This window comes from Anomalospiza imberbis, chromosome 21 (assembly GCF_031753505.1).
Source record: "Anomalospiza imberbis isolate Cuckoo-Finch-1a 21T00152 chromosome 21, ASM3175350v1, whole genome shotgun sequence".
In the NCBI taxonomy this organism is placed as follows: domain Eukaryota; kingdom Metazoa; phylum Chordata; class Aves; order Passeriformes; family Viduidae; genus Anomalospiza; species Anomalospiza imberbis.
This window is the reverse complement of record NC_089701.1, coordinates 10,084,219-10,110,392: the sequence shown is the minus strand read 5'-3', so window position 1 is coordinate 10,110,392 and position 26,174 is coordinate 10,084,219. Positions and strand designations below refer to the sequence as shown.

General features: G+C 54.4%; 1 protein-coding gene across 5 annotated transcripts in view; it reads right to left on the bottom strand.

Moving 5' to 3' along the window:
- RGS3 (regulator of G protein signaling 3) overlaps positions 1–26,174 on the bottom strand; it is a 78,546-nt gene that overhangs the window by 43,399 nt on the left and 8,973 nt on the right. For 2 of the 5 annotated variants that reach the window (XM_068211587.1, XM_068211588.1), the window contains 14 exons: positions 24,897–24,947; positions 23,009–23,067; positions 22,295–22,389; positions 21,402–21,470; positions 20,647–20,707; positions 19,246–19,336; positions 18,616–18,683; positions 14,150–14,231; positions 13,362–13,467; positions 12,773–13,097; positions 12,355–12,394; positions 8,980–9,167; positions 7,196–7,279; positions 865–976 (listed from right to left, as the gene is read on the bottom strand). In XM_068211587.1, coding sequence (XP_068067688.1) covers positions 865–976; positions 7,196–7,279; positions 8,980–9,167; positions 12,355–12,394; positions 12,773–13,097; positions 13,362–13,467; positions 14,150–14,231; positions 18,616–18,683; positions 19,246–19,336; positions 20,647–20,707; positions 21,402–21,470; positions 22,295–22,389; positions 23,009–23,067; positions 24,897–24,947 — 1,431 coding nt within the window. Of the gene's footprint in view, positions 1–864; positions 977–1,148; positions 1,306–7,195; positions 7,280–8,979; positions 9,168–12,354; positions 12,395–12,772; positions 13,098–13,361; positions 13,468–14,149; positions 14,246–16,921; positions 17,431–18,615; positions 18,684–19,245; positions 19,337–20,646; positions 20,708–21,401; positions 21,471–22,294; positions 22,390–23,008; positions 23,068–24,896; positions 24,948–26,174 lie in introns of those variants that run through there. The other 3 variants (XM_068211589.1, XM_068211590.1, XM_068211591.1) reach the window with 3 other exon arrangements.

Below are 26,174 nucleotides of genomic sequence, written 5' to 3'. Positions count from 1 at the left end.
CTCATCCTGATTTCCCCTGTGGGGTCCCAGGGCAGCTGCCTGGGTTGGAGGAGGAGCTGTGGCACAATTAAGTAACTGTACATAAAACCATTCCCAAAAAGCAACCACACACAAAGAACAAGGTGAAACTGGGCCCAGGGCCAAGAAGTGGCTCCACCACAGCAAATAGGATGTGGTAGAGCCATTCCCTTATTCCTCTTTAGACCACGAGGAGCTAAAGGGAGTCTTTTGTACAGCCTGAAATAACCCATTTCCAGTCACCCCTGGCCTAGAAGCCCTCTCTGAGCTCTCAGCTGGACACAAAAGGTGTCAGCCAAGGTGCAGGGTGAGGGCAAGGTCCCCAGCCCTGCTGAGAGGGTTTGCTCTTTCCTCCCCAGAGAGGTGAGAAGGTGGATGTGAGCAACAGAGAAACCGTGGGCAGCTGAAGAGAGAAGTAGCAAAGCAAAGCAGCAAAGTAAAGGTCATCAGAGCTTGGCCAGCCACGTTTGGAGCCAATCTCTGAACTCCCTTGAGGCACCACGAGGGAAACCTCAAGGCTTCAGTTCCCTTTCCCGGCCTTGGCCAGTCCCTGCAGTCACAGCATGACACCACTCGGGGAATGCCAGCCCAGATCCTGAGACATGCACCCAGAAAGGCTGGAAAGGGCCTGAGTGCTCCTGAGGTGTCCCAGGAGATGGAGCTCCCGAGTGAAGGCAGGGATAGCCGGGGTGATGCTGGCACCCCAGGAAGGATGACCTGGAAGCACTGTTTGGTGGCACTGGAAGCAACAGGACAGCGGGGTGCTCTCCTGCTGCTGGCCAGAACCCTTCACTTCATAGCCAGAAAACCCCCAAAATGCCCCCAATTGCTGCTGCAGACACTCACCCTCCTGGAGCTTGACACTCTGCAGGTACAGAGGGTTCCTCAGCACGTTGCAGCGCCCGGGCTCATCCTCCTTGGTGAAGAGCAGCAGGTCGGAGTAGACAAAGAGAGTCACCTGGAAGCACAGGAGAAGCTATAAGGAGCTCATCTCTTGGCACTGAGACAGTGTCCTGGAAATGTCCTCTGCCCTGGGGAGATGCACCAGCCTCAACAGGGAGCCCAGACAGCCCTTCCCAAGGGGTTGATGGCTGCTGCACCCAGAGAGCTTCGGATGAGGCTCCCCTCACTTGGCAGCCTCTTCCTGAGGCTTGTGGAGTCCTGTGACAGGAGGGATAAACCTGCCCGACAGTTCCACACCACACAAACACACCCTCTCTGCTCCCTCCTGTCACTTCCCACTTACACCAGTTACAAATCACAGCAGGAGGAGGGAATAAGTTGCCGAATCCCAGCACGCTGCAGAAGTTGCAGCCTGAAAGCAAATCTGATCACTCTGATCAGCCCCATGGAGGAGCTTCTCGCTGCTCTCAGTGAGAAAGTAAAGTTTGGTTTTTACAAAGCAGGACCCACAGAGAGCAGCTGCAAGGGACAAACCTGACACCTCAAACCACAGTGGGGGTGGAGAGGAAACACTGGCCTGAGTGTCTGCCCAGAGCTGTGCTCCAGCAGTGCCTCAGGTGTCCCAGGGGCTGGAAGCTCCTCCAGACCAGTGGGAAAAGTCTTGCCTGAAGTCCCCAGTCCAATCAGTTCAGATTAATGAGACCTTTAAAATAAGGATGGGTTTCTCCGTTGCACTGGAGATCCTGGACCCAGAAGCCTCCCAGGGATGAGAAGCTTGGTGCCACAGCTGAGGTGTCAGCCTGTCCTGCCCTCCAGGAGCTGGGGCACACAGAAAGCCTCAAAGATCACAGAATCATGGAATCACAGAATAACTTGAGCTGGAAGGGACCACCAGGATCATCCAGCCCAGCCCCTGGCCCTGCCCAGACCCCCACCAACCCCACCCTGGGCATCCCTGGCAGCGCTGGCCCAACGCTCCTGGAGCTCTGGCAGCCTCGGGGCCGTGCCCATTCCCTGGGGAGCCTGGGCAGTGCCAGCACCCTCTGGGGGAAGAACCTTTCCTGCTCTCCAGCCTGACCTGCCCTGGCCCAGCCCCAACTGTTCCCTGGCTCCTGTCCCTGTCCCAGAGATGCCAGGGAGCAGCTGCAAGGTGGCAATGGCACAGTGGCACAGTGGGTGCCAGACCTGCTCAGGGTGAGGGCCTTGGGGTGCTCCCCAAAACCTCCCACAGCAAAAGGAAAGCTTTGCAGCACTGAGCCACAGCAAGGAAGGGTTTGTGGCCTTTTAGCAATGCTTTTGCAAAAGGAGACAACACCCAGAGTCCCAGAGGGGTGGGAGGGAGCACAGAAAGGTGACTCTGCTCCCACAGGGACCAAGTCCCAGCTGACAGCACAGTTTGTGTCTGTGGCTGATGGACACGTCCTGAGGAGGACAAGCTGAATAACAGTTGTCACATGCTGGGGAGTCTCACATCAGGGAAGAGCATCTGCCTCCAAATCCAAAACCAAGCCCTTGCCACAAGATTTCTCCTTGCACTGCAAGTTCATTTTTGTGGGATTCTCAGTAAGTACAAAGCTCCTGGTGGAGCTTTAATTGACAGTGAAACCAGGGAGGGGATGTTCTTCTCTGTGTTATTTGGAAAATCCCTTCCTCTGCTCTCAACACTCTGCTGGCCTTGTGCCCACATCCACCTTCGTTCTTTCTGATCTTGTTGGTAATACAAGGAATAACCATGTAGAAACCACACTATAACCTTCATCCCATTCCCACCTTATGCCAAAAGGTAACTTTTCTGGGACATGTCTGGTGCCATCTCAGGTCCCTCAATCCCAAAGAAGAGATGTTGAAGGGATTTTGAGAATAGCAACCCAAAGTGAAGGAGATAAATGCATGATCAGCTAACAGTCACACAGAAATGGAGGAAAGAAACTGAAAACCTACTACCTGTGGAAGTTTAAAGGGTAGAAAAAAGATTGGGAAGAGCAGGAAAATCACTTCAAAACCAAGCAAGTTTCAATAGGGAATCTTGGAAATGGAATTACATGGCTAAGTATTTACAGGTAGCATTGAACTTTTACAGGAAAATGGGACAGATTGTATTCAGGATGTAGAAGGTAAAAGCAGGTTCTGTAAGAGCATCTCTGTCAGATGCTGCTTCCAGGAAGACACTTGATCTGAGAGCAGTTGATAGAGGTCCCTCTGCTTCTCCAGGCTGTTGGGAGGAAAAACAAAAGTGCCCCTTCCACCCACAGAGGCAGAGGCAGCCCAGCACTGCGGGGCCTGGGGCTCTGGCAGTCCCAGAGGCTGGAGCTGGACATGTCCCCTGCCTGAGAGCTGAGGAGGGGACTCAGGGATGACCCCAGGGCAGCAGGGATAAGGGGAGACTGGAGGAGAAACATGGAGCTCTGCCCTGGGCTGCCATCCCACACTGATGGGCCGTGACCTGTCTGTAACAGCCCTTGGCAAACAGATCTACCCTGAAAAACCACAGGGCTCCTAAAAGGCAAGAGCAAACAAACAACAAACACAACACCTGGGCTCACCCAGGCAAGTCACAGACTTCACCAGAGTTGCTCCTTGAGGGTCAAGGTAGCTTTGGGTATTTACCAGAAGTAATTTCCTACCCCACAGTCAGAAATACAAGAGCTGACAGGGCAGAAGGACTCTCTGAAGACAGGGATGGGAACCCTGGGTTACTGCTGCAGTGATCGAGGCCACATGGCCATTGTCACATGGACCTTTTAGGGGGGCCTGAACAGATTTTACAGAAGGGGGAAAGTTGTTCGTAGAGGCTGACCCAGATATCTCCACACTGCTCATCTGGGTGTGCTCTGCACCACAAACAGCAAAGCCTCTTCTGCTGAGGGACCTGAGCAGCTACAGGACATAACTGGCAAGGCACTGGTGCAGGAGACAGGGACACGTTTAAGGAGTTTCCTGAGGGAAATCAGGAGAAACTGAAAGCCAAGAGGGCAGGTAGGAGCAATGGGCCTGTGTGCTGCCCAAGAGGAGATAACCCTGGGACTGTCACTGAGCCCTGCCCTGGGCAGGAGGGAACCAATATCACACCTTGGAAAGAAAAATGTGGCAACAAAATCTCTATGAAAAGGTGCCCAGAAATGCAGCCTTGAAGAGAGAAAGAGGAGAAAGCATCCTGCTCTACAGAGAGGAGCATAAACCCAGCCAAGCCCATCCATGAGGCTCCAGGATTCCAGAAGGTCCATCCTGACCTGCAGACCCTGCCAGAGTGGCAGAAAGGAGGGATGAGAAGGGCGTGAGCATGGCCCACACTGAGCAGACACCTCAGGGCTTTGGGAGGCCTCCAGGTCCATTGGAGATGGATGAACAAGGCCAAAGGCCACACTGGACACCCCATGTGCCATCACCCACTGGCTCCTCTGGCACTCCACAGGCTGGAGGGATTTCAGGAGGCCATAAAAGTGGGAATTGCAGCAAAGTCTAGACAGGATGTGATTAAGGCCTGAATAAGGATTGCCCCAGAGGTAAGGTCAGGGAAAGGACAGACCCTGGCAAGCCTCCAGAGAGATAGGTTGACTCCTTCAGGAGATGGGAGAGAGTTTGCTCATGGGCAGGGACGCAGTGCCTGATGTGGAAACTGCCACAGGGAAAAGATTCTGGGGGTTTGGGAAAAAAAGAAAGGAGCAGCAGACTGCAGCTCCAACCCCTACACCCAGGCCCTCCTCTCTTGAGCCTCTCGGGCAAAGCAGATTAGTGACACACAGAGAACAGTCCTGCAAACCACAGGAGCCCAGCTTGAGAGAGGCTGTGTGGGAAGAGCAGCAGGAAAACAGAAAACCTCATGGAGCAAGGAAGAAAGGACTGGCTGGGCACAAGACAGCCTCTGCCCAGGCATCAGAGAAGGCCGGAGAGGGAAAGAACTCAAGTCCAGCAAAGAGAGGAGGCAGAGCCCTCCTGCACCAGGGGAAGTTCTGTGGTGTCCAGGCTGTTTTGGGTCTTGCTGGCTGCAGAGGTTCAGGTTCTCTCCCCCCAAAGCAGACAGCCCTGCTCTGCTGGGGAGCAGGAGCCTGGCACTCCAGAGAGACCTGCACGGGCTCCTTGAGGCTCCACAAATCCTTCCATGGCCATGCCACACACTCAGACATGAGAGAGCCCTTCCCAAGGGCCACAGGTGACATCCCAGCATTGCTATCTCCACTGTCACTGCCAGCATGGGCTCAGCACCATGGGGTGTTTCCCTTCAGCACTTCCCATTTCTCACCCCACTGACTCAGCCCCTCCTGCCCTGCCCCTGTGCCAGCTTACCCAGACACCAGAGCCCCAGGGCACCAGCATTCCCAAACACTGCCTCACATTCCTGGCTTGCATCCTGCCCTTTCCTGGCACCAGCTCCAGCTGGGAAATCCTCTCCCAGCTCCAGGCTCATCCCAAGAGCATCATAAGCAGAGTCCTTTCCCTGAGACGTTTTCCTGATCCTGCCCACAGTGGGGTCTCTGCTCTCCTCCAAACACATTTGTCCTGGGGTTCTTCATCACCCCCACGTGCACAAATACCCCATGCAGGCTGCAAACAGTTATCCATATTTATTTAGTTATCCATAAATATTCCACATTTGGCTGCTACTCCAAATATCTGAGTCTGACCTGAAGGCAAGTACCTCCAACCCACCCAGGAGGAACTCCCGGACTTCAGCTGCACTCCCAAGCCATCCAGCACAGCTGTGCCACACAACCAGCAGTTTACCTGGGTTTCATTCCTGCAGGTGCCCAGAAGAGTCTGAGCAGCACAGAACAGCGGGACAGAAAACCTGTTAAAAGTTAGTGCCAAGTTTTCTAATCAATAATGGATTTTTTCATGTACTTTGATGTATTTTCATGTACTTTTTCGTAGAAAAAAAATGAAAAGTGATTCAAGTCAAAGCAAGGGATGAATTACACAATGAAAACCAGAAAGAGGGGGGAGTCACTTAGCACAATCCTCTACTGGTTTGTACTGGCCAGTGTTGGGAAGTGGCTCTGGGCTTCTGTTGGCCCCCCAGAAACAAAAAGCAGTAAAGTAGAATTTCCTCTGCAGATCTGTGAAGACGATACATTGTTCACTCCTACTGAATTCAACCCCAAATTACTCTGTGAGATCCTCTGAAACTACCCCAGAAGAAATGGCACTGGTTAGCAGTGGATGAGTGGGCTCTGCCCCTCTCCCAAATTCCAAGGCTTTGCAGACTTTGCAGTTGGAGGCAAGTGAAGCCAGCAGCAAATGTGATCAACACATCCAAACTCTGCCAGTTTGGATGGTAAAAGTTCTCTCATCCATGGAGAGCAAACGTCCTGTTGTGTCCCCAGGGTTCCAACAGCTCTCCAATAACATGGCAGAAAAGTTGAAGTAAGAAGAGCGAGAGGAATTTGAACAGGACGTGTGAGCTGTTTCAGGAACTGAAATTCTGAGAATCTCTGTAGCAAGTTCTCTATCTGGTTCTAGTTCTAGGTTGTGGATTCTCCTTCCCTAGAGATGCTGCAAAGCCATGTGGACACAATCCTGAGTGACTTCAGGGGGGATCCCTGAACAAGGGGACGGGACTGGATGACCTCCAGTGGTGCCTTTCAGCCTGAACCATTCTGTGCTTCTCTAACCTGGCACAAAATATCCTTAAACCCCCTCCTCCTGTGTCTGCTGGGCTGTCACTGATGTGCATTTGCCACCCACAGTTTCCTCTCTGTGAGCCCAAAGGCAACAGGAACAACAGTTGATTTCTAGCACAGAAGAGTTTTGATATTTAGTTTATCCCACAATAAACTGTCCAGAAGTCTTTCCAAGTATCATATCTATATAATTACTGCACAATGAAGCATTTCCCTTCTCCATGTAATGAGGTGTCCCTTACAGTCCCTTCTCAAAGTCCCCTCCAGTGCCTAAAGGGGCTCCAGGAGAGCTGGAGACAAGGACAAGGGTGTGGAATGCCAGGACAAGGGGGACTGGCTTCCCACTGCCAGAGGGCAGGGATGGATGGGATATTGGGAATTAGGAATTGTTCCCTGGCAGGGTGGGCAGGCCCTGGCACAGGGTGCCCAGAGCAGCTGTGGCTGCCCCTGGATCCCTGGCAGTGCCCAAGGCCAGGCTGGACAGGGCTGGGAGCAGCCTGGGACAGTGGAAGGTGTCCCTGCCTGTGGCAGGGATGGAATGGGATGGGCTTAAGGTCCCTTCCAACCCAAAGCATGGTGATTCTACGATTCAATCCTCTATGTAAGACAGCAGAAGAGCAAGTTTGGGGAGCTCAGACAACATGGAAGAGTTTTACCTGAGTAGTCCTGTTCCTGCTCTCGTGAAGGAGCAGCTCCTCCGACAGCAGCAGAGTCCGGGCTGGGTTGCAAAGATCCAGGGGCTACATTTGGATTGGAAAAAAAAAAAAAAAAAGGAAACAAAAGAAACAGTCAAACCTTCCAGTGGAGTGTGGTTAGTGAGATACACTTTCCACCCACCAAACCCACTTTGTCTTCACTTTGAGCTGTAACTCACTCGGGGAGAAGCCACCCCGCACTGTGCTCAGAAGGACACAAAGTCTGCAGTCCAGTCAGAGAGGAAAACAAAGCCTTGCACTCACACCTACGCCAGCCCCAGTTGTGAAAAGACCAGCAGCCCTTGCCTCTGGCAGGGGCTGCTCTGCACGGGGGGGTTATGGGTGTTTGTCAGCAGGAAGCACAACCACAGTGCCGGCACGTCAGGTTCCCACGTCCCTCAGGCACCAGTATTTGTACCTGATGGTGTGCATCACTCTCAAAGCCACTTTAAAGAATTCCTGTCCCTTCCTGTGCCACACCCAGCTCCCCAGTCAGTGCTGGAGAATGGGACAGGTTCATGTGTCCTGAGAGCACAACACACCCTGCAGCACCAGCCTGGACCACCCTTGGGAGCAGCACAGTGGGAACAGGAGGGGATCTGCACAGGGCCCTGCAGATGTGACAGTGCAGAGAGAAAAAGCAGCTCCTGAAGTGGCAGATTCCCAGGCACAATCCAGGATGAGGTTTGGGAGTAAGGAGGCAGAAAGTGCCAATCGTGTTCCTACCAAAACAAGCTGAGGGCTCACCCAGGTGCCATCAGGGAGGAGGGAGGTGATCAAACACCTGCCCCCAGCTCCAGCCCAGCCCACACTGGCCTCAGGCAGCCCACGGCTCAGGCTGGAGTGACAGGGAATGTGCACCATGGTTTCAGGCTGAGCTGAGGTGACAATGCCACTGGCACAGGAGGACAAAGGGGTCCCCACAGGCTCAGAAAGGAAGGGATTAATCATCATTGTTCTTAAATACATGGAGCAGATGAGATTTTTGGGGTTCTGGCCATAAGAAGGACAAAATAAAGGACACAGAGGGAGTTAGAGCTACTAGCACCAAATTCAGGGCTGTTGTCTTAAAACAGCTCATGGAACTGTGGAGGCAGAACATTCCCTGTCAAGCCATTACTGCTCTGAACCCTTGTCCTCTACTCTGGAGCCAGGCTGGGAGAGCTGGGGGTGCTCACCTGGAGAAGAGAAGGCTCCAAGGAGAGCTCAGAGCTCCTTGCAGGGCCTAAAGGGGCTCCAGGAGAGCTGGAGAGGGACTGGGGCCAAAGGGATGCAGGGACAGGACAAAGGGGGATGCCAGAGGGCAGGGAGAGATGGGATATTGGGGAGAAATTCTTCCCTGTGAGGATGGGAGGCCCTGGCACAGGCTGTCCAAATTTTAGTGTGACCACCAGCTAAACTAAAACCCCTTTGCACACACTGACAGCACAAAGAACCATCAAGAACCACACTGATCTGCAATTCCAAAGTTAGCTCTGAAGCCCAAAAGCTGGGACACCTCCTCCTGACCCAAGCAAGTACCAAGGGCCGGATTTGAAAGCTGAAAATGAGAAAAAAATCCAACAGAGAATTGCTTGGGCAGGACACAATTCCCTTCGAGACAGCCCCCAGCGCTGTGCCAAGTCCAGCCAGCTCCAGAGGAGAGCTGAGCATGACAGGGATCCTGCTGGGAGGGAGATCCTTGCACGGCCCCAGCCCCAGCCTGGGCCCTGAGCACATCCCAGCCCCCCTCTGGCTGCACTGACCTGCACAAAGATGGGGAACACCAGCACTTTGGGGGCCAGGGTCACGTAGGTGCCGTAGGAATGGGGGATGTGAGGCCTCACTATGGTGCAGTTCTGGTAGTTCCCATAGCTCTTCATGGTCTGCACAGTCTTCATCAGCCTGGATTTCCTCCCAGAGCCCGTGTGGGATTTCCCTTTAGAGCCATTCCCTGGATGGACAGAGGAGGCAGAAGGAAACAGAATGAGGAGAGAGCTCCAGCTCTGCCCACTCCAGCTCAGTCCTGCTCTCCCAGGCTGGAGGAGGGCATGGAAATCCTGGGGAACTGCTGGAGGCAAGAGCTGCAGGGACAGGCATCACTCAGCTATCCAGGAGTCCCAGGCATGCATGAAATAACAGCACTGCTTCCATTGTTTCTAATGGCAAACAAGAGGTCCCTGGGTGGTTTTGTTCCAGAGCTTGGTGGCCCGTGGACTTCAGTGGGTGCCACCAGCAGCACAGACATGGCTGGGAAGGTACAAACAGGACCCCAGGGTGGCCACAGCAAGCTCTGCTTCAGGCCAGCACATCCCACCAGTGCTCTGCCCTCTGATCTGCCCTCGTGAGTCTCCACCTGCAGTGCTCTGTCCCACTCTGGGGTCCCAGCACAGGAAGGACCTGGAGCTGCTGGAGCCAGTCCAGAGGAGACACCTGAGATGCTCCAAGGGCTGGAGCCCTCTGCTCTGGAGCCAGGCTGGCAGAGCTGGGGGTGCTCACCTGGATAGGAGAAGTTCCAGGGAGAGCTCAGAGCCCTTCCAGGGCCTAAAGGAGCTGCTGGAGAGGAACTTCAACATTTTTATCCACACAAGCCCTGCCTGCTCTGGATTCTGGGCATGGAAGTTAGCAAAGTGCAGGAATGTCATGATATGGGGCAGTGGGTTAATCACAGTTCTCAGAAGATAGAGATTGGAGGTGTCACAGAAACAGGCAGAAGTTACAAACATTCATGGCTGGGATCAATCCCTGCTGCTGCCAGCAGTGGTTATTCAGACATTGGGTGTATTTATAAAGGATGACCTCACTGTTCATGAGGCTGGCATCACATCATCCTCTGTTTTTCAGCATTACATTCTGGGCTGGAAAAGGCCCAAGCAGCCTGACTGGTTTTCAGTCTGTCCCTCTTCCCTGAGGAGAGTTATCCTCACTCAAAGGAGGGATTACGGGAGGCTTTCTCCTGCACCCTCCCACCTCAGCTGCTTGAGCAGAGCCCAGACCACATCCTGCTGGACACCAGCAACCTGTGCACTGCCCTAAAACTCACAGGCAACAGATCCAAAAGGAACTGCATGGCTCTCTGACCAAAACTTCACATCTTCAAAAGAAGCCCCACTGAAAAATCAACATATTTCCTTCCTCCCTCCTCCTGTAGCTGATGAAGTGTGCCAGCTTGGGGCTGCAGGCAGAGCTCTCCACTGGGATTGAACATATCCAGGTGAGGAGCTGGAGCATTCTCCTTCTCTCCCACAGGGATGTCTCAGGAACCAGAAGGAGCATCCCTCCTGCAGCTCCCTGGGGACCCCCAGCATCTCTCCTTCCCTCCCTGCAGTCACCCTGGAGCTCCTGCTCCCACCACAGAGCCTTTTACCCTCACACTGTAAGGGATGCCCAGAACCTTCCCAGGCAGAAATGAGCCAAAACACTCCTGACCATGGCCCGAGGCAGATAAGGTCTTGTCCAAAGCAAACACACAAACCTGCCCAGCATTACATATTCCATTAAGCATTAGGAAATAGCACATTTACTCCCAGATAAAGGTAGCAGAGCCAGCCAGCCTGGGCTGGGAAGCCAGCTCGGCTGTTTACTGCTGGCTGGAGCAGCTGCCTTTGCTGGGGGCACCCTCATGACCTAAGAGCTTGTTTCCACCTCTAAGTGCATTAATCCTGACATTTTCCCTTTTCCCTTTTTCCTGGTTGCACTGCCAGATAACATCGAAGCACAAGAGACAGCTCAGCACAGGACAGATAAGATCTGTCTGGGCTGTTCAGGATTTGCTTTTGCTCTTATCCCTAAATCACCTCGTTTTATCAGAGGAAATAATCACCTGCACAGGTCCTGGCACAGAAACACACCCAAATGTCAGCTCCTGTCACTGGGTGGGCAGCTCTGTGCTGCCACACTTCATCCCTGCTCAGAGTAACTGATACCTTCCTCCCTCTGAACTTGACATTAAATAATTAAAAACAAATCCATAAAAATCCAAAATTTGCCACAGGAAGAAGCCCAAGCCTTTCAAATCCCACCCCACTGTAAGAACAAGTCCCCGTGGTCCAGCTCATCTTTTCACAGGATCCACAAACAGCAGGAAAGAGCTGCAATTATCCACAGAACAAAACATCCCCTGCAGCTGAGAGTGGAAAATTCTCCTGGCTGCAGAGCTCCAGGGCTGGGAGCACCCGAGGCATGGGGGCCTGACCCACACTGCTCCTCCTGCTGCCCAGCACTCCCCTCAGTGCTCTGCCAGCCCCACACTCGGCTTTCTCTGGACACTGCCCCACCTCAGAGACAGCACCAAGTTTTCCAGCTGTGCCCTCACCACACAGGGAATGCTGAGGGGTTCACATTCCTCAAAGAGCTCAGCTCTCCTAGGGACACACAGCTCATCCTGAGGGCATCCAGACAGGCCAGGGCAAGAACAGCCTCCCAAAGCTCCCAAATCCATGAGCAGACAAAGGGTATTTCCACATGAACCTGGATTCCTGCAGTGCCCAGCCCTGCCACCCACCTCAGCCCACTCTTCCCACAAGTCCAACCATCCCCAGGGAGCTCCAGGCATCCCACACACACCTGTCACAGCTGTGGTTCATGTTATGAGTTTATGTTTCAAAGGTTTTTTTGAGGAGAGCTGCCCAGAGAGTCTGCAGCAGCCCAGGGCTTGAATATTCCCCAAATCTGGCACAACTGCTGGCACAGATGTGAGCCACAGCCACCCTCACTCCTGTGGCACTGAAGGAGTCTCAGAGCAGGGATCAGCTCTCCCAGCAAGGCCTCATGGCTGAGGAGGAAACACGTCATGGATGGGCCCACGGACACGTGGGAACCAGGATGCTCAGAGCTCTCACACTGCATGTTCTCCCCCTGCCCGGGAGGTTCTCACCCTGCCCTGGGAGGTCCCCAGCAGCAGAGCCCTCTGTGAGCTCCCACAGACCCTCTCACGTGAGGCTCACCCCGTGCCTCGCTCCCCTCTGCTTTTGGGTATGAGCCACAGTGGGAAGATGATCCCTCCCAAAATCCTGGGCTGCTGCTCCTGCCCTCAAAGCATGAGCCCTCGGCAGGGCTCAGGGCAAGGAGCTGATGGTGCCAGGAAGACCAGCTTAGGGCTGGGTGCTCTGAGCAGCGCTCCCAGCACAGGGACAACTTACCCACAGTGGTGTTGTCCTCTTGGTACACTGGCCGCAGCAGCTGTAAGGGACAGAGGGGACACGGTCACCTGCAGCAGGCCTCAGGTGCAGTGACAACTACCAGCTACAAAAGTTAACATGCCAAACCCAGCCAAGACAAAGCACTTCAGAAAGGGGAAAAAAACTTTTTTTGCAGCAGAAAAGGAGAGCAGTGTGGTCTTGTGCAGTGGGAACACTCCCCACATCCTCCCCATATCCCTGGGGTGAGCCCTGACGGGGGGGCAGCAGGGAAATGTTTTAGGAAAACAGTGAAAGCTCCACCAAGGGACAGAGGTGCGGCTTGTAAATTGGCAAATATTTAGAGATGATGCTGGATAAGACTGGAGCAGGGGCCAGGAGAGGCTGCAGCCCAGAGCCACGTGCAGCCCCTGAGCCCTACCTGGCTGCCGGGGTTCAGAGGGGCCAGGATGATGTAGTTCTGGTCTGCAGCAGAGGGCACTCGGGACAGGGCCGGCAGGGTGTTCTGGCCCCGCTTGCCCAGCTCCGTGTACCTGTCCCAGGTGTGCAGCCCCAGCCCCTCGGTGCCATCGTAGAGGATGTGGCAGCTGCGGCGCTGCTCGGGGCCGTTCTTCTCCCGCTTGTTGGGAGGGGACTGCAGGTCGTAGGCGGATTTGCAGGAGGACCTGCGGGTCATGCCCTCGTGGGCCGGCTTCACCTGAGGCACCAGCCTCCACACCAGGAGGATGATCTCCGTGGGACAGTTCCTGGCAGAGATGGGGTGGGGAAATCAGGGCTGGAGCACCGTGTCCAGGCACGAGCCCTGCAGCCCTTCCTCCCTCCAAAGCCTCTGCCCCTCTCCCGTGCTCCCCAGCCCCTCCATCCTTCCTTCTCCTCCAGGGAATCCTTTCCCAGTGTCCTGCATCCCTCAGAGCTTTCCCCTTCCCACAGTCACTCAATGCTCCCACTGCCCTGCCCTGGGCTCCCCCAAACCACCTCTCCCTGCCCTGGGGTTTTTGGGGAGCACTCACCGGATTTCGTGTGCCAGCTCCACACATTTCCAGTGCTCCACAGGCTGCTCGTTCAGCTGCAGCACCGTGTCGAGTTGCTGCAGACCTGCCTTCTCTGCTGGGCCACCTGAGAGGGACAAATTCCAGTCACCTGCCAGGCAGGAGGCTCAGTGGTGGGGGGAGGAGAAGCTCTGGAGCTTGGAGACACCCAGAGAGTCCCACAGCTTGCACCACTCACTCCCCCAAACCCCATCTGACACCCACACCCCAAAATGAAGTGGGGTCAGCCAGCCTGGAGCTTCACTTTGCAACACATCCACACACACAGGGCACCAGGAAAGAGCCATCAGTGCTCCCTCAGAGCTACTGCACGAAATGCCCATGTTTTCTGGGGTGTAGTGGGGAGCAACAGGGCACGCTGGAGACACCAGTCCGTCCCACAGGTCCACAGCAAGGGGCCCTACTCAGGGAACTGAGGATTCCCACAATCCTGCTCCCCTCTGACCTGCTTTCCCCCAAAATGATTTCTGAAGGTCACCCAGCCAGACAGACAGCTCTCAGGTTGGAGAGGGAAGGGAACAAAATCTCTGCAAATTACTGCAAAATACTGCCAAAATAGTGACACAGTGCTAACCCAGTGGCCTCTGACCTCATTAGAGGCAACAAAGAATTCATCTAATGAAGTTTCTTGGAGGTATCCAGAGTCCTGCAAGGTGTGGGAACTCCAGAATCACAACCAGCTCCGGGAAGCAAAAAAGGAGCAATAATTCATTCAAATCAAGAGGGATGAAAAGGATCCAGTCTCTTACCAGAGTCCACTGCCTGCACACGGACTGGGGCGTCGCAGCAGATTGTGAAGCCAAAGCCATCAGTGCCCCGAGGGATCGTGATCTGCAGGGAGACACCTGTCAGGTGGGAGAGCAGCCACTGCGTGGGATGATCCCCCCTCATTCCCACACTGCCCCACAGCCCCTGGAAATGCTGGCACACAGCATTTGAGAGACGGGGAAGGGCTGTCACTGAGACCCCCTCGGATAACGGCTGGAAAGGGTGCTGAAAGGCAGGGCCAGATCGAGGCTCTCTGGAATGCCACAAAACTCTGCTTCCAGCTCTTCCAAGTGTAAGGAAAGGTCTGAGAAGCCATTGGAAAGGAAAACCTGGCAGTCTGGCCCTGACACTGACTTCTCTAAGCAAATCACTTAAACATTTCATTTCCTGTTGGAGAATACAGAAATAGCAGCACTCCCCTGCTCCGGAGGGAGCTGCGAGCGCAGCACGCTCCTGTCCTCCAGACATCTGTGTGCATCACCCCCTTCCCTGGGCTGAGTGTGTTTTCCCTCGCTGAGTTTGGAGAGGATGGATGCTGGGTTGATTTAGGCTCATTTCTCCTCCTGATTCGAGGAGCATTGAGCTTATTAATAAAATTATACTTATTTTTTGATGTTGGCTTCCAGCAGCAGCTCAGCATGACAGATCCTGTAAATACCTGATTAGCCCGCAAGACATTAGTCAAGATGCTTGTTTTACTGACAGAGAAAACAAAATTAAAAATCCAACATCTGACCCGTACTATTTTGAGAACAAACAGGCAGAAGGAAGATGAGGAATTCAGCAGAAGTTGCCAAGGAGGTGATATGGTTCCTCACTCCTTTACCACAGGAGGGCAAAGGCAGCGAGATTTCATTTCCCTGCACCTTGTCCCTCCATGATTGCTCAGCATAAAATCAGGCTTCAAAAGAGAAACTGGCTTGTCCTGGCAGGACCAAAACACAGATCCAGTCCCACTCCACTGACTGTTTTTCTCTCTGGAGTTTGCTGGTTCCTCAAAGAGGTGGCTCTGCACCTTTGAATGAACCTCACAGCTCAGTCCAACCAGGAGTTGGACTCCATGGTCCCTGTGAGTCCCTTCCAGCTCAGGATATTCCATACCCTGTGATTTCATCTCCAACACCAAGCACTGGCACCTCAGGAGCTAGCCCAACATCTCTCCCACCACTGAAACTCCACGGGCACTTCCCTGCCCAAGGTTTCCCCTGTGTCAGGGCTCCCACTCCTCCTCCCTGAGCTGGCTGACCTTGCCCCCCACCTGCCCTGTGCCACTGAAGAGCAGCTTCTCCCTGCTGATGCTCCTCAGCTCCCACCACCATGGCCATCACAGGCAGTCATTGCCCATTTTTGCCCATTTTTGCTGCCATGCACAGAAGTAAAGAACTGTGAGCATCTGCCATGAGCTGGGAGGTGGGTGGGGAGGCTTGATGTACTCAAACTTTGCCAAAAAACGCAGAGGAAATTTTCACAATAAAGACCTGAGGAGCTCTAAGAGACAAAGCAGAGTCAGTTGTTATTCAGCCAATGCAGAGCAGCTTTCCTGCACAAGATGGTCACCACAGCCCTGGCAAGAATAGGGCAGTTGGGTTTGGAATTCTGCTGCTTTTGTAATTCCCAGTATTTGCTGACCCCCACAGCAGCTTTGGAATAACCTGAACAATGAGCTCAGGAGCACAGGGAGAAGCTGACCCTGAGCTGGGAGTCCCAATCCAGACCACAGAGAGAATATTTCTTTGAAATGCAGGAGACTGGGACCTGCACACGGAAAAGCAGCACCTGGCACTGTGCACTGGGAGAACTGGAACCAGTACAGCGAGCTACTCCTCAGGAAATAAGTGCTGTTGGCTCCCAAAAACACTAAAATTATTTTAAAAGAGGCAGTATCAGCCTGCTGTGCCGGCTTCTTCACTAATAAGAGGAAAATTAAGACAACACCTTGCAGCTTAACATGGTCATCGTCAGCATGCTACCTGCAAGTTGGACAGTAAATATATCTTTTATATTTACATATATTTATATATTTTAACAATTTATATCTATTTTAAAAGCACCCCTCCCTGTCCATTTCTCCACTGCAGCAACAGGCAGAGACCAGCCACAGGCACCCATGTGAAGATGCTTTTCTTCTACCCTCACTGTAATTTACAAATTGTAACAATACCAAGTCAGTGCCTCACAAGCAGCACCCACAGAGTCCATTTGTTGGATTAAGCCTTTTTCTGCCCCAGAGATGGGGCAACTGAGAGGTGTTTTAAAAACTTTCATTCCATTCTCAGTCTCATGTGAAGGTGAGACAATATAGATGTTATAATTCACGCCATCACAATCAAAAACTATTTCCTAATTACAATACAAGTGTTTCTTAGCCTATCAGCTTTTTGCCACACCATGCTGTAAATGCCTTAAAGCCAATAATCTAAAATTACCCCTCGAGGGTCCTACTACAATACACCTTTCATAGTTCTATTTCTCCAAAGTATCCAGTCTTATTTACAAGGCCATCCTTTGAAACTTATTTCTAATTCCATTTCTCTCTGAACAACGTCTGTCCCATTCCATGGCATTTCTAAGTCAGCATTTCTTATCTGAAAGTTTACATACAGATGCACACTATGTGAGCTTTCTGTCAAGCTTTAAGAATTCTCTACAACTCCATTTCCCACATCCAGCCACGGCAAGAGAGCTCCCAGACACTCAGAGATGTGCCCAAGGCTTGCAGCCACGCGGGGGTTCATGCCAGGGGAGATACAGACCTGCCTGTACCTCCGCTCCGAGCACACCTTGCAGAGTCCATTGAAGCGGTTCATGGCTGGCGCCCCCGGATCGCCGCGAGCCCATGAAAACCCCGCGGCTCCCGCAGCGATCCCGGACTCCTCGCAGTGGAAGGAGCCCCAGTCAAACTGGCATGACCGCCCATGGGAACCCAGCTCCCGAGAAGAATGGCAGGAAGCCACCTTTCACCTCCCCGGCCCCTGCGAGCGCTGTATGCCGCTTTACGATAAGCCAGAGGCTTCCTGAAAACCCTCACTGACGAGGAAGGGAGAGAGTTTTATATTAAAATTCCTGTCAACTCTTTAGTATTCCCTAGTCCCAGCTCTGTTGATGTGGCTTTTGTTCCCGTGGCATTCTTCAGGCGCACGGAGCACTTTGTTATTGCGACGTTCTCACAAACACTTGGAGGATGTTTGAGCGGCGTTTCACAGGCACTGGCTGTGAGAGCCTCGCTCCATGAAAGACACGACTCCACGCTCATAAAAAAAATCAGAGGTTTGGGTTTATAGAAGCAAAAAAAGAAAAGAAAAAAAAAAAAAAAAGGTTGTTTTTGAAAGCACAGACGCAGAGGATATGCACGTCCCCGTGCTTTGTACTCATGAAGTCACCAAGGGGGAAGCACCGAGGTCAACTGAGCGGCATCCATGGTGGAATTTGGGAATTAAAGGCCAAGAGGAACTCTGAGCACAGCCAGCAGCAGGATACCCAGAAAGGCTCAGCTGCCCCAGTGCCAGAGTTGGGCACAACTCCTTCGAGATGGGGTTTCAACAGAGAAGAAAACAGCTCCCACACTCCTACAGGGGGATGAAAAAGGAGGGAAGGCTGGAGGGAACCCAAAGTCTTAAGTTCTCATGCACAGTAGCTGGGGTGGCAGGGCCAGGGAGGCCAAGGAGGGAGCTGAGGAGCCTCAGCACTCCCAGGGGAGCCGTGGTGGCAGAGCCATCAGAGCATTGTCCCGGGCGGCCGCACTGCCAGACTGGAGCTGGAGCTGGAAGGAGGAGCAGCCTTCCTTCCCAGCCACCACTTTTCAAGTCAGTGGCGACTGCTGGAGAGGAAGGGAGGAGAGGGGCGCTGGCTTTGTTTGTCTTGCTCAGCCCTGCGCTGTAAAACAAATAACTGCAAATGCAGCTGAGGGAAGCACAGGGCGGAATTCGGCACAGATAAATCACGGGGCCGCCCGAGCCCCGTTTCCGATGCAAACCATGTGTTTGTGTTCCCGTTTCCCATCCTTGCCTCTCCTATAAATCACCCAGGCTCCACCATGGGCCTTTCCCTTCCCAGAGCACACGGTCCTGGAAGGAGGAGAGGAGCAGACGTGTCCAAGGAGCCACGGAGCCGGGCAGGGGCCCATGCTGTGGGGCAGGAGCCTGCCTGCCCCAGCCCTGCCATCCCAGGCAGTGCTGCTGCTTTGTCTGGAGTGGGAACACACCTGAAAACAGGAGGTCCCTGGGGCAATGGGGGCTAGCACCCAAATCACCCCCTCCACCAGCTGGGGCCTGACTGGGGTAACAAATTGCCTGTGACAGCCATGGTGTGACAGGGAGGTGACAGAGCTCCCTCACCTCAGCATCACCCTCACTAAAACACTGTCCCTTGGCTCTCTGGAAACCCCTCAGGCAGGCACCTGACCCCAGGTCCTCCCAGTGCTGGTGGGTCACAGCCCTGTCACACCCACCTTCAGCTGCTGCAGGGTCACAGTGTCCTGGCTCTCCTGGGCTGCACTTTGACTTCCTGGCTTGACTTCTGAAATGATTTTTAAAATATTTTTTAAAAAGGAAAAGGCCCCATGAGTGTGACAGCACATCTGACAATCCCACACTGCACATGAGACCTTTACATGGGCACAGCCCCTCCAGGCAGCAGCTCGAGGGCGGCTGCACACCTGAGACGGGCACTGCTGCCCCAACCTGCCCTGTGCCAGCCTCTGCTCCTCCACACCCTGGCAGCACTGCCAGCCAAGGCGGACCAGTGTGGCCACAGCAACGAGCCCCAAGTCTGAGAGGAAGGAGGTAGCATGAGGACAAACCAAGCAAGAGGGAGAGATGGGGCTGCAGGTTTAGGGTCCCCAAAGAGCCACAGAAGTGAGGCTGAAGGGGAGAGCAGGGACTGCTGAACCAGCCAAAATCCCCATCCCACAAGATTTTGGGATGCCAGTGCCCACTGAGCACCACAGGGCCAAGCAGTGCCCTTAGGGCACAGGGTGTGGTGGGGCTGGGGCTGCTCCACACACAGGCTCAGACACAGCAGTGACTCCTCTTCCAAGCCTTGCCAACACCCCCTGGGATATTCCCGTGGTGGGACACACCTGTGTTCTGCTTCAGCCTCCTCATGGCCACCTTCAGGTGCTTGGTCCTGCCCAGGTCCTCCCCGAGGAGGTAATACCAGCCACTGATCTCCTGTGGGGAGGGAAGCAGCTGTGCATGCTGGGCAGCTGCTCAGCCCCATTGCACCCAGCCAGGGCAGGAGCTGCCCCAGTTACAGCCCACAGAGGTGCCCAGACCTGCTCTCACACACACACACACAGCCCACAGTCCTCTCAGCAACAGCTAAAATTCCATCCTCCCTGCAAGGGGAGAATGAGTAACACTGAAGCACCAAGATTCCAGGTTTTTAGAGGGATATCCAGCAGTATCATGCAGCAGCCAGGGGACAGGACCTCATCTCAGCCTTGCTGAGGCTCTGCAAGCACCACACTGTTTTAAAAAAGCTGCACCCCACTTATCCAAATTTCAGAAGAGGCCATGCTTAAGCCACCTCTCACGCACCTCTCAGGCCACCAGCACCACCAGCTCCTTTTTAGTCTCGTGCTATGAAGAAAACATCCACACCTCAGGCAAGAAAAATTTAAAAATCAAGGAGCATTTGGACAACACTCTCGGGCACCAGGTGGGATTGTCTGTGCAGGAGTTGGACTTAATGCTCCCTGTGGGTCCCCTCCAGCTCAGGATATTCTGTAATTCTGCGAGCTCGGGGGATGTATTAACACTTCCATGAAACCCCTCCAGCTTGCCGAGATATTCTGCTGCCCAGGGACAGAACCCCTCCCCGCTGGCCACTGGATGAAGCATTCCCATGGGATGAAGCATTCCCAGGCTTTGGTGGTCGCTGGGAGCCGTTGGCAGGGGAGCCCTGCCCGCGGGAGGCAGAGGCAGCTGTACTGACGAGCAGCAGCCAGGCTGGGGCAGCAGCACTGTGACCAAACCCGCCGCAGCAGGGACGGGGATTCTGGCACAGAATTCCTGCAGAACAGCCGGAAAAACTTCTGTGTCTGCCCTCTGCCCATAAGCACACTGCTGGGAATCAGGCAGACTCCTGCATGTGTCCCACCATCACAGCCCCTCGCCCACGTGTCAGATGTGACCCATGCCAGGCTGGCCCCATGTCCTGTGTCCCCACCCTGCAAACTGGGCAGGCAGCATGTGCTGGGGACACCTCTGTGCACCCCCAATCGCTGCCACTCTGTGCCCCTGCCAAAGGGAATGACATCCCTTGTGCCAGGATCCCTCCTCTAACAGCCTCCCCACGCATCTCCAACATCCACACCAACTCCAGTCTCACGCTGCCCATCCATACTGGGAAAGGGAGCAGGCAACTCCCCTGGCACCTTCTCCCACGGTGGGCAAAGCTTGTTTTCATCCCCCCACCGAGCCCAGAGACCGCAGAGAGCCACGCCCCAGCCCCACCCTGCACTGGGACACGGAGGTACCTTGTCCAGGGACAGGAGGGACTTCACACCAAAGCTCATGCAGCCGATCAGTTCGCTCTGCCTGCAGGACAACCAGAGTTCAGGGACTGTCAGCACACACCTGTTGGAGCACCAGGTCCCCCCTTGCACCCCTGTTCAGGGAGCCCCCAGCCATCCCTGCCCATGCTGGGTGACAGGCAGTGCCCAGGATGTGCCCCTGCCCCGTGGTTTGAGCAGACACGGTGTAAGCACATCTGCAGGGCAAGGAGGAGCTGGGCTGAAGCCCCCTGGTCACCTCCAGCCCACCTGATGCTGCCAAGAGCTTGGCCAAGGTGGCACTTTCCTGGGCTGGCAGCACAACCTGCAAGGTGCCAGGCCCCTTGGTGCCCTCACTGAATTGTCCCCAGAGGGAGAGGAGGTCCCAGCCCACTCCAGCCCCACCTGGCTTTGGCCAACAATGCATGCATGAGTGGCCACAGGGATTTAAATGCTGGCCCAGCTGGTGGCTACCAAGCAGCACTGATGGCAACAGAGTGCCAAGGGCAGGGTTTGCTGCCCATGATGCTCACCAGCACTGGCTGCCTATGAGTGTGACCCCAGCTGGGACATCCCTGGCCCAAGCCCTTGAGCAGAGCAGCCCTGAGGTCAGGGCCAGCCCTGGGGCTCAGGGCCCTGGAAGAGCTCACATGGGGTGACCAGAGCAGGGGGCAGGTCCTCTACCACAACAGCCCTGAACAGACCTGAAAAGGATCCTATGACAGCTGGCAGCCCCTTACCTGGAATTCTTCTCTCTGTTCCAGACTGTGACCAGGAGACGCTTCTGCTCATCCTCCTCTTTCACTGGGCTGTAACAAGAGGGCACAGCCTATCAGCCTCCCCAGAGCATTCAGCAAGGGCTGCCCTCACAGCCACAGACTCCTCAGCCTTCTCACAGCCAGGTCTTCCCCTGCAGTCTCTGCACAGAGCACTGCAGCACCTCCCCAAAGAGCAATCTGCTCATTCCTGACAGACACCTGCAAGGGGATGTGACCTCTCCTGGGCAGGTGTGGGGACACCACTCATGTGGTTTCAGGGGGGAAATAATCTTGCAGAAAGACACATCCAACACCAAAGGGTAAATGCAAGGAACAAGACACAGTTCATGCTCTGCAGCCACCACCCTGTGCCAAATCCAACACTGCATGGGTCAGAGGGCTGGCACAGCCTCCATCACCAGCAGTGACAAGCTCTACTCAAACACTAAGTCATGCAGCTCCTTTCCCATGCAGAGACATGCTGGAACTGCAGGAAACCCTTTTACCTTCCTCAGTCACACTACTGCAGGTGCCAGGAAATGGAGTGTGTTTGTCCAACTCCTGCCCAGCAAGACAGTCTGAGCATGCAGGAGCAGCACTGCCATGCTGTGTGTGCTGACAGCTCTGCAGAGCTCTGCCCAAAAGTTCAAGGCACTTCAGCTACAAAAACCAGCAGAATAATGGCTGTCACTCCTCATCTCAGCAGGAGAGCTGCTCAGGCGTGCTGCGTGTTTATTAGAGATCACAAAGCAAAAGCAAACGCGGGGTTGTGGTGTGGGGAGGGAGCCCTGGGACCGTGGCACGGGGTTCCCGCTGCTCTGTGTGACACAGCGTTGAGGGATGGCCCAGAGCTGCCTCTGCCCTGCCATACTCACAACACAAAATGCTCATGGAACACAGGATTTTTGCTGTCTGGCACTGTCTTCGTCTTTTGCCTGCACTTCCAGTCAGCATCTGGCACAATGGACATCTTTGGGAGGAAAACAAGCAGCATGTAAACATCCCCAGAGCACACACCAGCCCCAGCTGCCATGGCAGGACACTGGCACAGGCACTTGTACGGAGAGCTGAGCTCAAAGATCCTGCTGAGCCCGTGATAATGGGTGGTTGGGATCACTCCACTGTTCTGCCTCTCAGGTAACTGCTTGGGGCAGGGGAGGCAGGGAAAAGAGCAGAAAAATCAGGAGTGATGTACACAAGTGTGGCTGGCTGGGGTCTGACTCGCACCCCCTCTCAGGGGAGCACTGTGCACATCCCAGCAGGAGACCCACCCTGTTTGTGCCAGCAAACACCCCACCAGGCTTTGGGCACCCACTGGGATGTTCTTGCAAGGAATGGTTGACACAGCCCCCAGCAGGGTCCTGTCCTCTCCTTTTTTACTTCATCCAGACACTGCCAACAAAACCCATGAGCTGTCCAGCACTGGGCAAGAGCCCAGCCAGCTCCTGCATGCTGGGGATGCTCTTACAGAGCAGGATGGAGAAGGAAGGGGAAGGGAAAAACAGTGAAGAGCAAGCTTGGAGGAGCCAACCACAAAATTCTCCCCAAAAAGCACAAAGCTCCCTGAGCAAAGCCCCAGGAGAACCCACCTTCACATAGGAGTCACACACACGGCACTCTGCTCCCATCAGACCTTTTGCTTCCATGACTGGAAAGGAAATGAAATGGTCACATCCCAAAGCAGCAGGGAAGGCATCTTGTACCCCACAGTGCTCTGCTCCACAGGCTGATCCCTCCTTGTGGGGGAGAACCCCCTCAGACAGGGGCAGGGGTTAATGGTACTTTCCCTTTTCCCGTGCTATAAGTGCAGCCTGGACTGAGGTCGGTGGCAGAGCAGTTCAGCATCCGGGTGGCAAAAACTGCATTCCCTCTGCCCAACTTCCCCCAGCCCTGCTCTCCCTCCCCTGGAGCCAAACGGATGCTCCAGTTAAACATCAATGGCCCATCCTGGCACTGCCTGGTCACTGCCCCAACACTGCAGTGACACTGCCCTGACACTGCAGTGACACTGACACTGGCCCGACACTGCAGTGACACTGACACTGCCCTGACACTGCAGTGACACTGCCCTGACACTGCCCTGACACTGCAGTGACACTGCCCCAACACTGCAGTGACACTGACACTGCCCTGACACTGCAGTGACACTGCCCCAACACTGCAGTGACACTGCCCTGACACTGACACTGCCCCGACACTGCGGTGACACTGCCCCAACACTGACACTGCCCCAACACTGCCCTGACACTGACACTGCCCTGACACTGCCCTGACACTGACACTGCCCCGACACTGCGGTGACACTGCCCCAACACTGACACTGCCCTGACACTGCCCTGACACTGACACTGCCCTGACACTGCAGTGACACTGCCCCACACTGCCCTGACACTGCCCTCACACTGCCCCTCTCTGCTCAGCCCCGCTGCTGGGACCCTGTGGCTGCCTGGGGCAAGGGATGTGCCAGGATGTGCCAGGGATGTGCCAGGATGTGCCAGGACGCACAGCAGAGCCTGCAGAGCACAGGATGGGCTCTCAGAACAAAGCCAAGCTCCCTCCCCATGAGCCCAGCAGGGCAGCAGTGGCTCTGCCTCTATGCCAGCAGATTGTGCTCTTAACAAACACACCCAGCCCATGGAAAGCCCAGGGCACAGGGGGAAAGGGGCTCTGCAAGCCCTCTGGTGCTTCAGGAAGTGGGAAGTGGTTTGTAGGGTTCCTCCAGGATGGCGTGCACCAAGGGCCTCCTTCTCCATCCACACCTGCTCTAGGGTTAAAGGTGTTGGGATGGAGAATCAAAGTCAGATGGGTCACCCATATCACCCAACAGCCTCCTCCTGCCCATGCTGAGTACCCTGAGCATGCACCATGTGCAGCCCCAGACCCTGAGCCTCCTTTGCCCCCTTGCTGGACCATTTCCCTCTTCCCAGACCCTCTTTTGGAGTCACCACCAGAATAAAACCCCATCACTCACACCCAGCTCATGCTGGGGCTGCTCGAGGTGGAGGGTAAAGCTGTGCCAGACCCTCAGACAGGTGTTTCCCGAAAAAAAAGGAGATCATTCTGACCCTCCCATTGGCCTCTCTGATAATCACCATCAAAACACTTTCATTGAAGAAATATTGCTGGTGTTAAAAACTGCAGCATTTGGAGGTAACAGAACAGTTTGGAAATCCTGGCAAATATGGCAAAAGGGTTTTGGCAGAGACAAAGCATTTCAGACTTTCCTTTCCAAATTGTATTTGCCTATTTTCTCTTTGTGTGGAATAAAAGAAAAGTAATTTATACACATGGGTGCAAACACATGAAGGTCTCTGGAAATTTCAGTTTGGTCTCTTAATCAAAGAGCTCTCAGTTGTGCCACTGCACAATAGGGCTGCTCCCAACAGGAACAGGAAGGAATGGCATGCAAGTGCTGTCCCCACCACCAGCCCACTGTGGCTCTGGGGCCAGTTTGGGATGTCCCAGGGACACACTCACCGTGCAGCACCAGCGTCCGGCCCCGCACCTCGATGGACAGCTTCAGCTGGCCTGGGGACAGGAGGGGACAGGAGAGGACAGGCTGAAGGACAGGCTGAAGGACCCAGCCACCCCACAGCTGCAAGAGTCACACAGGGCCAGACACATCCTGCCTTCCCCCCCAGGCAGGGAGCTGAGGGAAACATCCCAGCTCACAGAGGTTCAGGCTGGAGGTCAGCGCTGCCAGCACTGAAACCCCCCTGGTGCCAGCCCTGTGCAGGAGGTTGGTGCTGGGAGAGCCAAGCTGTGCCCTGCTGGGTGAGGGCACAGCACCCAGGGCAGCACCACTGCTCTGCCAGCCTGCTCACACCCATTCCCTCGCTTTTCCATGCACTGGCAGCTCTGCATCAGCCCAGAAACACCCCCACAAGGCTCAGGCTGACACGAAGACTCAGCCCATGGTGTTTGTCGGGGTCGGGGTGTGATGGTTATGGGGTGCAGGGTGAGCTGCTTCCCCTCTGGGTGTCCTCCCCAAAGGTTCCCTGGGAGCTGGGCTGCCAGCCTCAATAGGATGTGCAGATTTTAATGGCAATGAAGGTTCTCTAATCATGTTCTGGATCGACCCAAAACTAAACATTTCCCAACACCCCTGGAGAATCCAAGAACTGAAACCATCACTGCTACAATGTTTCCCTTAGTTTCCCTAAAGCAAAAGATCCCATTTTCACTTCTTCCCCAGTTTACAAAACACAACAAACTAGTGAGTAAACATCATCTACAGGCAAGTGAACATAATGTAGAGGCACATAAACATCTTGCAAGTTAAAACTCAACATTTCATTTTGCCAAAGAAACGCCCAAGGGCTTGGGCTTGCTTGGGAGGGGATATCTGATGGGATTGTTTAACCTGAAACAATTCAGACAACACATTTTTCACTCAAAAAAAAAAAAAAAAAGGTCCAACCTCTGAGCAGCTCACGTGTGCATGGACACGTGGAAATGGTGTCTGTGTGCATTTGTACAAGTGGAAGGTGAGAGAGCAAAGGCAGGAGCTGGGTGGGTGAGTCAGGACAGATCTAACACTGGTTTGCAACAGAGAGAACACTGTCCCCCAGTGTCACCCTCCCACTCCAGGCTTTGGGCACAAGGCTGGAACCCCTCTGCCATCTGCAGATCTCTGGGGCTGTGGGAGCCCCTCTGTGCACCCCCAATCGCTGCCACTCTGTGCCCCTGCCAAAGGGAATGACATCCCTTGTGCCAGGATCCCTCCTCTAACAGCCTCCCCACGCATCTCCAACA